The 14,876-nt window shown below is 43.3% G+C and overlaps 2 protein-coding genes across 2 annotated transcripts in view; one reads left to right on the top strand and one right to left on the bottom strand.

The window, feature by feature from the left end:
- The window catches only part of LOC306910328 (CMP-N-acetylneuraminate-beta-galactosamide-alpha-2,3-sialyltransferase 1-like), a 29,633-nt gene extending 15,139 nt beyond the window's left edge, over positions 1-14,494 (top strand). The window contains exons 4-7 of the mRNA XM_079484807.1: positions 8,928-9,107; positions 9,185-9,230; positions 9,779-9,898; positions 11,958-14,494. Of these exons, the coding sequence (XP_079340933.1) occupies positions 8,928-9,107; positions 9,185-9,230; positions 9,779-9,898; positions 11,958-12,122 (511 nt within the window). The 3' untranslated portion in view covers positions 12,123-14,494. The remainder of the gene's footprint in view (positions 1-8,927; positions 9,108-9,184; positions 9,231-9,778; positions 9,899-11,957) is intronic.
- The window catches only part of vps52 (VPS52 subunit of GARP complex), a 29,996-nt gene continuing 28,381 nt past the window's right edge, over positions 13,262-14,876 (bottom strand). The window contains exon 20 of the mRNA XM_079484806.1: positions 13,262-14,873. Within this exon, the coding sequence (XP_079340932.1) occupies positions 14,727-14,873 (147 nt within the window). The 3' untranslated portion in view covers positions 13,262-14,726. The remainder of the gene's footprint in view (positions 14,874-14,876) is intronic.

The following is a 14,876-nucleotide window of genomic DNA, read 5'->3' as shown; positions in this document are numbered from 1 at the left end:
ATGTCACAACATTTGTAAAAGCCTGTCCCACATGCAACCAAGTCCCTCATCGTGCACCCCAGGGGCTACTGCATCCTCTTACCATTCCACACAGACCATGGTCCCATCTTTCCATGGATTTTATTACTGGACTTCCATTATCACAGGGCAACACCACTATCATGGTCATAGTGGATAGGTTCTCCAAGGCGGCACGATTTATTCCCTTGCCCAAACTGCCCACTGCAAAGGAGACTGCTGAATTGGTTGTCAACCATGTCTTTTGCGTCTTTGGCATCCCACAAGACATTGTCTCTGATCGAGGGCCCCAATTTTCCTCCCGGTTCTGGCGGGCATTTTGTCAATCTCTGGGGGCTACAGTAAGTCTATCTTCTGGGTTCCACCCAGAGTCCAATGGGCAAACGGAGAGGCTAAACCAAGATCTGGAAAACTACTCTAAGGTGTATGTCAGCTAACAACCCATCTTCTTGGTCTTCCTTCATCAAATGGGCAGAATATGCGCACAACTCCCTTCGCTCCTCGGCTTCGGGCATGTCTCCTTTTGAGTGCCAGTTCGGGTATACTCCTCCACTATCTCCTGAACAAGAAGTAGAGGTCGCAGTTCCCTCCGTGCAACAGTTCATCAAGCGTTGCCGCCAGACATGGAAGAAGGTCAGACTTAAGCTCCTTAAAGTCTCCCAGCAGTACCAGCAGCAGGCTAATCGAAGACGTCGACCTGCCCCACCTCTGCGCCCTGGCCAAAGAGTCTGGCTGTCCACAAAGAACATTCCCTTGCGGGTGGAGTCCCGTAAACTTTCTCAGAGGTTCATCGGACCCTTCAAGATTGCCAGGAAAGTGAACCCAGTTACTTATAGGTTATACTTACCTAGGTCTTTAAGGATAAATCCCACGTTTCATGTCTCGCTGTTAAAACCAGTCTTGTCTTCTCCATTTCTTGTGACAGGTAAACCTCCCCCTCCTCGTATCATTGGTGGCCAGCCAGCCTACACAGTCCACCGGATACTGGATGTCCGTCAAGTACGTGGGTCCCGGCAGTATCTGGTGGATTGGGAGGGCTATGGCCCTGAGGAGCGCTCCTGGGTCCCTGCCAGGGACATCTTAGACCCGAAACTAATCCGAGAATTTCATGCTTCCAAGCCCAGTCGTCCTGGAGGGAACGTCAGGAGCCGTTCCTAGAGGACGGGGTCCTGTCAGAGATTTTGCCTTATGTTTTTATTTTTGGCCACTAGAGGTCCCCCTAGGACTCATGGCTACACAAGTGCCTTTTGGTTAACTGTGTTATTGATTTCACCTGTGTCTCGTTTTGTGCTAAGTATTTAAGCTGGTCTGGTACTCTCCATCCTTGCTTGGTTATTGTTGGTTCTTAGCCTGTGACTGCCAGAAGTCTGCTATTGCTCTAAAGAACTTTATTTTGTGTTTTTGGATTGTTCCAGAATTTTATTTCTTAATGTTATTCAAACCTGTTCCTGAGTTTCTGTTTTTCGTGAGTAACAGGAAGAAAGTCTTTTTGCCCTTTTGTTGTTAATAAACTTATTTTTTGAAAGACCAGTGCAACGTGTGACTATTGGGTTCATACCCCTCCTGTGGTCAAGCGGTGGAATCTAGGACTTTCGCACCAAAGACCCGAGTTCTAATCCCGGCCGTGACAGCATCAAATGACTTACGAAGCTGATATCTTGACGTGGTGCAGCGGATTGTCCCTTCCAGTGATCATCCCCCCCCGGCGTTTCAGCAGTTCCAGAGGTGTTCGAAAAAGAGATAATTTCTAAAAGAGCAAATTTCTTCAGCGTGGCATGTCCCGCTGCTCTCGTGGTTGCGACTCCCTCATCGAGGAGGGGGACGGACACGATGTCTGCGTCAGGTGTTTGGGCATCTGCGGGCGGATGACTATACAGATGTTGCAGTCACGGGTGGCCCCTGTGCCATTTTTTCCCGAGGTCCATGAGGAGATCAGCAAGACCTGGAGCGCCCCCTTTTCGGCTCGCTCCCGTCAAGCTGACTCTGTCGCCCTCTCTGCCCTCGATGGTGGGGCAGCTAGTGGCTACGTCCATCTACCCCAGGTGGAACGTGCAGTCGCGGTGCACCTGTGCCCGCAGACGGCGGCCACGTGCAGGTCTCGACCTAGACTGCCGTGGTCATCAATCCGATCAGAGAGTACAACTGCCGTAGCGTATATCAACCATCAGGGTGGCATTCGCTCACGGCAGTTAACGCAACTTGCTCGACGCCTCCTCTTGTGGAGTCAGCAGGTGACAAAGTCTCTGCATGCCACTTACATACCGGGCAACCTGAACCAGACAGCCGACGAGCTCTCTCGTGTCCCGTGGAGAGTGGCGACTCCACCCCCGTGTAGTCCAGCTTATTTGGGTGCAGTTCGTGCGAGCAGAGGTGGACCTGTTTGCCTCCCTGGACAACACCCATTGCCCGCTCTTGGGACCTCAATGTGGTCCTGGCGGGCCTTCAGAGGCCTCCCTTCGAGCCCCTTGGAGAAACCGCTCTTTCTCATCTTACGATGAAGACGGCTCTCCTGGTGGCGCTCGCATCCATCAAGAGGGTGGGGGATCTGCAAGCATTTTCCGTGTCCACGGATTGCCTAAAATCCGGGCCCGGTATTTCTCACGTGATCCTGAGGCCCCGGCCCGGCTACGTGCCCAAAGTTCCCACCAGTCCCTTCCGAGACCAGGTGGTGAACTTGCAGGTGCTCCCAACCCCATCCGTGTTGTGTCCAGTACGCGCCTTGCGCCTCTATGTGGACCGCACACAGAGCTTCAGAAGCTCTGAGCAGCTCTTTGTTTGTTTCGGAGGTCAGCAGAGGGGAGAGCTGTCTCCAAACAGAGACTGGCGCACTGGATCGTGGACGCCGTCACGACGGCGTACCGATCTCAGGACTGCCTGTGCCCGCTGGCAGTGAGGGCACACTCCACTAGGGGTGTTGCCTCCTCGTGGGCACTGGCTCAGGGCGCCTCTCTGGCAGACATATGCAGAGCTGCGGGTTGGGCTGCGCCCAACACCTTTGCAAGGTTCTACAACCTCCGCGTGGAACCGGTGTCAGCTCGAGTCTTACAGGATAACACCAGGTGAGACCGGCGGCCAGTAGGGCGTACGCCTGCGAAGAGCACCATCCCCCTCTTTAAGTGGGTCAGTGCGCTATCATCTGCCTCCCTTCTTTCCCCTCGGGCGAAGTATAGGCAGTCCATCCATCACTAAGCACTCAAGGCAACGGCTCTCGCCAATGAGGTCTAAGGTGACCGAGGGCAGGGGCTACCTACCAAGCTCTGGGACCCCTGCCTACCTACTGGAAGGTAACAATCTCGCAACAGTGCTTACATCTGACTTGCCCAGGCCGGTCAACGTCGCTTCGTGATAGATTGTGACGTGGCTAGTGCTGTGGCGTTTTCAATAGGAACCCCATCTGTCTGTTCGACACAATGTCGAGAGACCGACAGAAAGGGAACGTCTCGGTTACGTATGTAACCTCTGTTCCCTGATGGAGGGAACGAGACGTTATGTCCTTCATGCCACAACAATAGCCGTCCGCTGCAGCAGTCTCGAGATGCTCTCAGGCTCCTCAGCACAAAAGGTGAATGAATGAGCACGCCGGCTCCCCTTTTATACCCGGATATCCGGGGGCGGAGCCCGGCATGCAAATTTCATTCGCCAATTTCATTGGCCTTTTCAAAATAGTCAGAAGATTATAGGTTCTCAATGGCGAACCCCATCTGTCGGTTCGACACAACGTCTCGTTCCCTCCATCAGGGAACAGAGGTTACATACGTAACCGAGACGTTATCCTATTACTCCTCAGACTACAACAGGGCTTTCACCTGCAGAAATTATTATTCAATTCAATTCAATTTTATTTATATAACGCTTTTCACAATTTGCATTGTTCCAAAGCAGAAAAACGAAAAACCCAAGAAAGGGTAAAACACACTACATGGTGTTTTGTATAATAAATCCAATGATTCTAGTAAATAATATCTAATGTCAGCATCTCCTGGTGGTTTATTTATCATATTTAGCATAAAGTGAATGCTTGTGTCTTTAATCTAGATTTAAATTGGGCGAGTGTGTCTGATCCTGGAATAATATCAGGAAGGTTATTCCAGAGTTTAGGTGCTACGTATGAGAAAGCTCGACCCCCTTTGGTGGATTTAGTTATTCTAGGTATTATCAAAAGTCCTGCGTTTTGAGATCTTAGAGAGCGTGATGGGTTGTAGTGTGATAGAAGCTCTGTTAGATAGGTAGGGGCTAAACCCTTTAAGGCTTTATAAGTGATTAAAAGAACTTTAAAGTCAATACTTAATGGGTAGCCAGTGAAGGGTTGATAACATTGGGCTTATGTGATGGTATTTTCTGGACCTGGTTAGAACTCTGGCAGCTGCGTTCTGAACTAACTGTAGTTTGTTTAATGATGATGCAGGACAACCACTAAGTAGAGCATTACAGTAGTCAAGTCTTGAGGCCATAAATGCATGAATAAACTTCTCCGCGTCAGCAACACACAGAATATTTCATCATTTGGCAACGTTTCTTAGGTGGAAAAAGGCTGTTTTTGTGACATTTGAGATGTGATTTCTAAATGACAGGTTGCTGTCTAATATAACGTCTAGATCTTTTACTGTATTTGTTGGAGTAACAGTACATCCTTCAACTTGCAGTTTATAATCAGAAATATTCGGTTTGCGTGTCTTTGGTCCGATAAGTAATATTTCTGTATTATTAGAATTTAAAAGAAGGAAATTACAGGTCATCCAATGTTGTATATCTTCAATGCACTCTGACAATTTGGATAGCTGGGAGGAATCATCTGGTCTTGATGAGATATATAGCTGAGTATCATCCGCATAGCAATGGAAGCTAATTCCATGTTTTTTAACAATGTTTCCGAGGGGAAGCATGTATATGGAGAACAGCACGGGTCCTAGAACCGATCCCTGAGGTAATCCATAATTTACTTGCGTTAGATTGGATGATTCCCCATTTACTTTATTATTGTAGTGCCTGTCCCTCAATACAGGTATAATTGTGTAAGCAATCTAGAAGTATGTTATGGTCTACGGTATCGAATGCAGCACTAATGTCAAGCAGGACCAGGAGTGAGATGTTACCTTTATCTGATGCTATAAGCAGATTGTTTGTAATTTTAACGTTCAGTGCTATGATGCGATCTAAAGCCTGACTGAAATTTTTTGTGCATGTTGTTATTTTGTAAGAAAGAGCACAACTAAGTGCACACTACTTTTTTTAGTATTTTAGACAGGTATGGGAGATTTGAAATCGGTCTATAGTTTCCAAGTTCATTTGGATCTAAGTTTGGTTTCTTGATTAGAGGCTTAATGACGGCCATCTTAAAGGGTCCTGGGACATGGCCTAGATTAATTGACGAGTTGATAATGTTATAAATGGGCTCAATTGCAACAGGTAGTAACTCTTTTAATAATTTAGTTGGTATGGGGTCTAGTAAGCAAGTTGTAGGTTTAGAAGTTGCGATAAGTTGAATTAAATCTTCCTGTTTTATAGGTGAAAAACGCTGGAGCCTTTCTTTTGGAGCGATGGTTTGTGCTAATTCATAGGACAGATTTGGAGGTTGAGTTTTTACAATTTCGTCACGAATGTTTTCGATTTTCTCTGTAAAAAATTTCATGAATTCATTGCTACCGAGGTGCGGTGGAATAGCCAGGTCAGGTGGTGTCTGTTTATTTGTTAATTTAGCGACTGTGCTAAATAGAAACCTTGGATTGTTTTTGTTGGTTTCTATGAGGTTACGAAGGTGCTCAGCCTTTGCTGCTTTTAGTGCCTTTTTATAACAATTTGCACTCTCTCTCCACGCCATTTTAAAGACTTCTAATTGCGATTTTATCCAAATGCGCTCTAGTTTGCAAGTTTCTCTTTTAAGGGCGCGAGTGGTGCTATTGTACCATGGTGCAATAATGAAATTATTATGGGAAGGAAATTGCGATGCTCCATCCTGACTTCCCTTGCAAAGTTTGAAAGTTCTGGAGTTTGGGAAACTTCCATAGAGAAGAGAGGCATTTACCACATCTAGGAGATCTGCTTCTAAACAGTTTAACACACTTTTGAATAAAGATGTGGGAAATGCGTCTAGGGCGCAGGTTGATGTTTTAAGGTGTTGAACGGTTTCTTCAAAATTTTTGCCATCAATTTCTTCTAAATCAGACATTGTACCTATTTTTTCAGGTTGTGGTGTGATCTGTCTGACCCCAGCGCAACTCAAGGATGTGCTGATCACCTTTCTAATGTTAGAAGAAAGAAGCAAACTCACTGCACTTGCTGTCTGAGAGCATTTCACTGGGAATCTGGCTTGGGGGGTTTGTCAGTCTGTCTACAGTAGCGAAAAGAGTCCGGGTGTTGTTTAAGTTGCTGTTTATAATATTTGAGAAGAAAGTCTGTCTAGCTTTGCCTAGTTCTATATTGAAAGCATGGATGGTGTCTTTGTAGATGTTATAATGGACTACAAGTTTTGTCTTCCGCCACAAGCGCTCTGCTTTTCTGCATTGTCTTTTCATATTTTGCACTAGTGTTGAGTTTCTCCAAGGTGCTTTTTGTCTACCACTCTTCCTGACTTTCACAGGAGCAATATCATAAATTACACGTTTAACCTTCGAGTTAAAAGAATCAAGGCGAGAATCAACAGAGTCAGCAGGGCTATGTCGGTACCCCAGGTAGAGCATGCTGTCATGGTACACGTGTACCTACAGACGGCCGCCACCTGAAGGCACCAATCAAGGCTCCCTTCCAAAGCTTGGAAGCTCTGTTCATCAAGTTGCTTCCACGCTTCACGCCATGGCCATCCTGCAGTTCCACCAGGCTAGGGCGTTGAAGTAGCTATGCAAGGGAAAGTTTCAACACAGTGGTTATGCAGGAACAGCGCCCTGTGCTGACCACGCTCTCCGGGTGACCAATATGAGGGCACTCTTGTGGTCCAAGAGAGACACCTTTGGCTCAACCTTGCGCAGATGTGAGACGTCAAGAAAGTCAGCTTCGCAACAGTTTTCGACGCGGAAGAGGCAGACGGAGGGCATCCTCCCTGCCGTGACCTGGCTCCTGACAGCTTCCGACGCTCTAAGCGGCTCTTTGTCTGTTTGGGTTAGGGACAGCAGTTACACTGTCTCCAAACAGAGACTGGCGAACTGGATCGTGGACACCACCACTTGGCTTACCAATCTCAGGCCCCTGCCCACTTGCAGTGACGCTCACTCCACCGGGGGTAGCCTCCTTCTGGGCACTGGCTCAGAGCTCCTCTCTGGCAGGCATCCGCAGAGCTGGGGGTTGGAATTTCGCACGGTTGTAGAACCGGTGTCGGACCTGGTCCTGAGTAAGACCACGGGTCGTTTGGGTGTACGCCTGCAAAGGGGCGAGTAAGCACGCTACTCCAGCTTCCCTATTTCCTCCACTGGATGAAGTATAGATATTCCATCAATCACTAAAAACTTCACGTTTAGGAGCCGGCGGAGTGGCTCATATTCCCCTACGAGGTGAACCCGTGTATCTGAACTAGTACTCCCGTGTATCTGAACTAGTACTCCACATGTAGTTACTCCCCTCCTTGGGTAGTCCAGTCTGACGCTCTCTCACTCTTGGTTCCCCTGCCGGTGAACCTGTAACCTCCCCTCTGTGGACTTCACTGCACTGTACACCACTGGCTGGGGGCCCCGCACTAACACTCCCATGAGATCGGTTCACTGATGGAGGGAACGTGACGTTGTGTCCATCATGCTACAGGCACTGCGCCGGCCCACTGCAGCGAATGAGAGTGACTCTAAGTTTCCTCAGCCCAAAAAATGAATGAATTTTTCCTTTTATACCCATATGTACGGGGTGGAGTCTGGCGTGCTGTCCCATTATAACTTGAAACAGATGTTTTTCCTCACCATGCAAAGCTGGTGAGGCCCCCGAACGATAGCAACGACTATCTCGGTACAGCTAGAGATGTGCTTGCACAGTTAAATGTAGAATGAAACTTAAAATGGTCAAATAATGTGTACATGATTCCTTTATATTTTGGTCAATAAAATCTTCCTCGCGTGTCAATGCTACTCATATTATAATACTTTAAATAACTCTGTGACAGTAACTGAGATATTAAAGAATGTTATTACTGATGGCTTGTTGATGCTATAAATATTGAACTATTGTAAACAAACCTGTTCTGATCGACACTTTACATAGTGAGGCTAAAGCACCTGTTTGACATTTAGTTTTTAAGAGGTCACAGTCTCTCTCTAGCTGTACTTTAAGTCTCATTTATTGGCCAGAAAAGGTTTCTGACACTTGTCCACCTTGATGAGAAGGTTAAAATGTGATGTATTTGTTATCCTTCTAGATAGAAACTGGCATTTTGACTTCATCCGTTTCGTCAAAGTGCATCAATACAATCACAATCTATTGGGAATTCAAAACTCATTTACGAGGGATTCAAGGGATGTTATTCATACTCTTTAGTAGGATTTGCTTTTGCACCAGAAACATGAGGTTTAGGGGTTAGATGAGTGGCATCTTTATAGCTTTTTCCCCAATAATAATTGTACATTTAACATTGTACAAATTCATACAAATCAGCCACCTCACAAAATACAGTAGTTACGAATTCCTGATCATGTTGGATGGACATCATAACCATAAAATACACTCTATAAATAAAGGTCCTTGAAAGGTTCTTCACAGTGATAACACAGAAAAAAACATCTCTTTCTTAACGGTTACCTTTTTTTCTACAGAGAACCTATTTAGAAACAGAAAGGTCCTTCAGATTTCTTTCTGGAACCATTCAGACAAAAAGGGTTCTTCTATGGCACCGTGAAAAACCTTTATTTGAGTGTACATTCATGTGCACATATGCTATTATTTGTCTGGTTTCATTTTTCCACAGCGAGTGACGATTGTAGTGATCTGTATGTCCTCAGGTTGAATGAGGGTCCGACAGTGGGATACGAGCAGGACGTGGGCTCTATAACCACTCACCGTATCATCTACCCTGAGAGCGCTGTGGACATGGAGGATCAGACGCATCTTGTACTTTTACCCTTTAAGATTCTGGACCTGCAGTGGCTCATCAGTGTCTTCACCACCAAACACATTGATCAGTGAGAGTCACACGTCATTTCTCTTTTAATTTTGCTGGTGTTTATTTATACATTTGCATTTAATCTATTGTTCTCAGGACATATAGGCATGTGAGACCCTCAATAAAAGCAGACAAGAACAAGGTAGACTTCAAAATACTGCTTTTACATTGACATTTCAAGTCACATTCCACAGAAGGAATACAATATAACAGGGCTGCACAATTAATACAAAAACTAATTGGAATTACAAGTGAAACAATTACATAATTAAACATTCGTCTGTGTGTTTGGGCACCGAATACTGTGGCGAAACAGAGACCTTGAAATTAATACGTTGACGTGTCCTTCGTTTTGGATTTTTAACAATATCATAATTCCATTAATTATCTGTTATTTACAGTATATATTATATTATTTCGCTTTGGATGTTTTAGGACATGGCAAGCAGCTGCTTCACAGAAAGTTCAAAACATTTCAAAGCTTCAATGCAAAATCTATTACTCGAAAATAATAAGCACAATTACAATATCAAGGTGAATAATTGACAATTATAACTTCTGTCAAAATTGTGCAGCCCCAAAATAGTATAATATGAACGATATTTTAAATATGCTCGTTCAGTTAAACAATAAATATATGAAACAGATTAATCTGACCTGATGTTTCTTCCTGTTTTTCACTCTTTAAAGGTCATGATTGTTCATCCTGCATTTATCAAATATGTCTATGAGCGTTGGTTGCAGAGTGAGGGCAGATATCCATCCACTGGATTCATTTCTATTATATTCGCCCTGCACATCTGTGATGAGGTAAAATAAAATTTGCGCGACATGCCATATGAAAGTGTGTTAAAGCATCTCATGCACTAGAAATATATATCTATAGTTTTTATTTTACGTTTAGACCTCACTTGAATAACTAACTCCGTTAATAAGAGTGAAATATTCAGTAAAATGTGTGAATTAAAGAGAAAACCGAGTTTAAAAAGATTCTGCTTGTATTCTTAGGGCTCACTCACACCAGTAACAGAATGCGTATGCACGGTCCCGTAGTGAACAATGTGATGGAGAGACCGTGTTGATGAACTATCTAGATACAATTTTGATTTGAGTTGGATTTTACAAGGTTAGGGTTAGGTTAGGTTTATTAAACAATTATCGCACAGTACAAACACAAATGACTAGATTTTATTTTCTCGTTAAGTGATAAGTGAAATGAAATGTGGATGTGGAATTAATAAACCATAATCGTTCTTCTTGTAAACCTTCGTTACCCTCACGTTACTTTGTGCACAGCACTCCCCTTCTCTGAACATTCTGCAGGCTACAGCTGATTACCAAATAAAGCCACTCATGTACATGTGATGTTTCTGTTGTCATTTCTGTATATGACAGCAACATCGTCTTTCAGACAGCACATGCAAAGCTATAACCTGTAATCGTGTTTATCTAAAGGAAACTTGGTTAGTTGTTATACGCGTCTTGTCAACTAAAGTCGCTAAAGGTTTCGAAAAAATAGCTAAATCTAGTGAAAGAGTTGATAGAGTTGTTTAGCAAGCCGGAGCAGTCACGTCAGGGGATTTTTGGTGTAGCAGAAACACTTAATTCTACATGAATATTTTTTCAAACATTGAATCTTTTCAAAATGCTCCCTTAATGCCCCCCCACAAACTCTTTTAGCACTAAAGTCGTTCAAACGTTTTTGCAATAAAGTCAGCTCCAAACTCTTGAAGTTCACAGTAGTCAAGAGGACTACTTAAACTAAATTTCAACAATCCTAACATAACTGTTACACCCGCAATCTGCCTCAGACATTAAACATTTTACAAACAGCTTTTAGAAAGGTCTTTACGAGCAGCCGTGGTTATTCTAGTCTGATCCGATAATAAATAGCAATATGTTATTTGTACTGTACCAACATCACAGTGGCAACAATGATACGATACTCTGTTCTTGACTGTTAATTCATGTCACAAAACGCTACACATTCAACGGATGCTAATAGTCAATTAGCATCCATTGCATGCAATTAGTTATTGCTAAGCTAAGGTTACTGAAACAGTGGAGAGATGTTTACGTTTATCCAGATGGAGAGCTAACTAAAGAGTAAACACATAAGAACAACAAATTGAATCAAATTAGACCCAAAAAAACCTGTTGAGGTCTGTTCTTACCTTAACTCGGGGCCCTAACCCTAACCCTTTGCACAAAAGTCAGTGACTGGTGAAGTTACAAGTTCATTAGCGCAGCCACAGAGCCACTTCCTTTGTCTTTTTTCCTAAATAAAAGCCTTTATTAGTTCTTAACACAGTCAAGTCACAAGGTTACAGATTTTGCTTCCGTTTTAACATAGAGCGTCGGTAAAGCGCTTTAGCGCAATGATTGACATTAGCCCGAGTCATCCACCATTGGGGGGGCACAAGGGGTGACCAATCAGATTACAGGGGTGACAGATTCCCCCCGTGCCACCATGGAAGCCCCGCCACTGGTCAGTTCACAATGAAAATTTACAAATGCACATTAATAACAGAACAAACAAAGATCGGTTTGTTTCATGTCCTCGCCTTGATTCGGGAGTACTGTGAAAATAAATACAGTAAACAAACAAACAAACAAACGCATGTGTGTTCCAAACACAAAAGATAAAAAAAATTTAGCTACACATTCGTGTCTACTTCCTCCAGCACTCCACAATGTCCAGCACAGCTTCTAGAATGCATTGTGTTGCTGACGCCATGGACCCTAGCTCTATATTATTATTTTGTTCACCACTGTGGTTTTGTTTCGATTGGCTATTGACACATGGTTATGTAAATGTTATGTAGGGAAGATTATAGGATATTCTCTAACACATTGATGCTTTTCTTAGGTGAGTGTTTTTGGGTTTGGTCCTACACATGATGATGCTTGGCATCATTACTTTGATGATTCCATGTTCAGCTCTAAAGACGGCCCTCACCCTGGAGTCTTTGAGAGAAGCTTGATCACTGAACTTCATCAAAAACAAATCATCATGATGTATAAAGGATGGTAATGAGTCAATATTGTCAACAGGTTTATGAGTCTTGGAGAAACAAATATTGTGCTCTTGTAAATACTGTATGCATAATATTTATGTTGTTTTTAGTTTGTTATACCATTGTGTGTTTGAATACTGGATTCTGATTGGCTGAAAGCAGTGGCGGCGCTAAGGGGGGTTGAAGCCCCTAATGTTTTTAGTAAAGCCCCGTTTTAAAACCATTCCGTGTACGAATCACTTAAGGGCCGTTTACATTTTGTGTCTTTTGCATGTCTACCAATGGGCAAATGTGAGAAGTTCCTATTTTTAAAAATATGTGACATTATTTTTACAAATGATTAAACCAATTTGCCTGACCGTGACATTTGAACGTCGTTTTTTTTTTTTAAACCGAAAGTAAACAGCTTTTCCTCACAGAAAGTCCTTCATGTGGCAAGTAGCCTTGTAATATTGTAAAACATTACAGCCGTATTGTACAACATTACTTGTTTACCTTGCTGTGTCGAAATGGAATGAAGTTAGCTCATCAGAATAAATCTAATTTAAGTGGCAAAACAAACAAAAGGTGGCGAGATTTGATATGGACAAACGGTTAAAGGTGGGATAGATGATTTGGTAAGATGCTAACTTTAGCCTGCTAACACTGAAATCATCATCCCACCCTCCATGTGAATCGCCGTCCAAAGCCATGCCTCCTGCAAAACACATTAAAGCGCACAAACCAGAAGCTGTTGGATGAGAATATGTTACAGTACAACGTAAATAACGTTACTACAATAGCGAATACCACTAACGTAACCAACAGCTTTAAAATGGGATTAGATGTAGCATTGTTCCTGTTAGACGCTGGGTAACGATGTAATACATAAAAGTCCACAAGCAACATAATCAAAACCCATCAAAATCTAATCAGAACATGTACCCACCTGTCCAGAAGTGACCATGGCATCATCTTTGAAACCCTTGACTCCCGTAGTTGCTTCACACCCATCAACACTCCCGTTTTGGCAAGGCATTATCCCCCAGTTGAAACCTCCAGAGCAAAATCGCGAACAGACCGAGGGGAAACCTCGGAAATTCACATGTTGCGTGCAAAAACACGTGCAAAACGCTGGATACGTTGCATTTTCCATCTTTCTTTTTTGTTTAAGTTTAACAACTTAACTTTGTTTTTAGTTATATTTTAGGGGCATTTTGCCTTCATTTGATAGTACAGTGGGGAAAAGACAGGAAAGCTTAGGTTAGAGACCGGGGAGTGGGACTGGTAAAATACGCTTGAGACAGGACTGCAAGTGCACTAGGACTATATGTCAGCGCACTAACCACAAGGCTATTGGCGCACAAGCTTCCTCCCTCTTTCTGGCCCTTGGGCTCCCTTGGAGTCTGCTGTTACTATTCCAGCGCGATTGACATGCATTAACGCACAACGTTGTCGCGAACAGTCAGAGGTGCCCCGTTAAAAGCTTTTGCATATGGGCTCTGACCTCCCTTGCTTGCACCACTGTATTCGAACACGTATGTGTAAGTCTCTGGCCGAAACCCCGGATATCCACTCACCTTAGAACCACCCCTGGCTGAAAGGTGTGCATTAAAACCATTAAATGCACCAGTCAGTTTGTGTCCTTTTTAATCAGACAGGTGAAAATGGATTTGAATGCACTTTGCGTCCTTTTAAAAAATCCTTTAATGTACGGCCAGCTCTGGATTATTTCTTACTTATTGGTCTCAATGATAAAACAGTGAAAAGAATATATACTCAGACATTTGGGGAAATAGATGAAAGCCCATAGAATAAGAACATTGGCTTTAAACATGTATTTTTGTATGAAATCCGCTTGATATTTCTACTAAGTTCACAGACAGAATAATTTTCCTACGGTTGCTTATACTCTGTCATGTATCTCTGTTTACTGTACATTATTGCACCATGATATGCAACTGCAGTCTTGCCAACCGTCCATTTAACTGTCAAATTGATGAAATGATTTGCTAATCGATTGTCTATTAACTGTTTAACTGATTGTGAAATGATCTGTTTAGATATTGTAAATTGATTGTACAGCGTGCAGTGACCTTGGGCTGGGAAAGTCGCTATATAAATTAAACGAGGATATTTCACAAGCAACAGTGTTTTTATTTCCATAACAAATGATTGTATTTCCCAGTATTTGTTACACATCGTATTATGAAGTGGAAATAAACCGTCTACATTATTCATTCATTCACCAGGTTCACAAGTTACCTCAGTATCACCTTGATTCCCAAAGGATTTTGGAAAGCTTTCTTAACGTTAACTTTGTTGTGTGATGATGGGATCTGAACATGTGATGTTATGTGTGGTGTTTTATGCCATTAAACGCTGTTTCAGATTGACAAAGAAACGTTCTGACATTATATACATTTATTTTGAGACATGGAATGATTTCTTTCTTTTTAAAGTGTGTGACAGTGGAGCTTCTGCTCTCTCGCTGCATAATTCTCACATGTGAAAGACAAACCAGGGCTGTGCATTTACCGCTCAAACATAAGCACTATGAAACATAAAGCTGTATCAAACAACATTAGGAATGACATTCAAGCCCAAAATCCCTTCAGACATGTTCAGGTTAACGAGTAGCTTTAGAAGTTTGGTTTGTGTTTCTTCACCTCCACCATCAGATGATGAAGGTTGATGAGCTCCGAGCGAGCTGCCACACTGCGAAATGTGGGCTGGGAGAGAACCTTATGGAAACCATGATAATACTGAATCAGCTGTGTCAGCGCCCCCTA

The sequence above is a fragment of the Barbatula barbatula genome (assembly GCF_947034865.1).
Source record: "Barbatula barbatula genome assembly, chromosome: 21".
Taxonomy (NCBI): Eukaryota; Metazoa; Chordata; class Actinopteri; order Cypriniformes; family Nemacheilidae; genus Barbatula; species Barbatula barbatula.
This window is presented reverse-complemented; position numbering and strand designations above follow the sequence as displayed.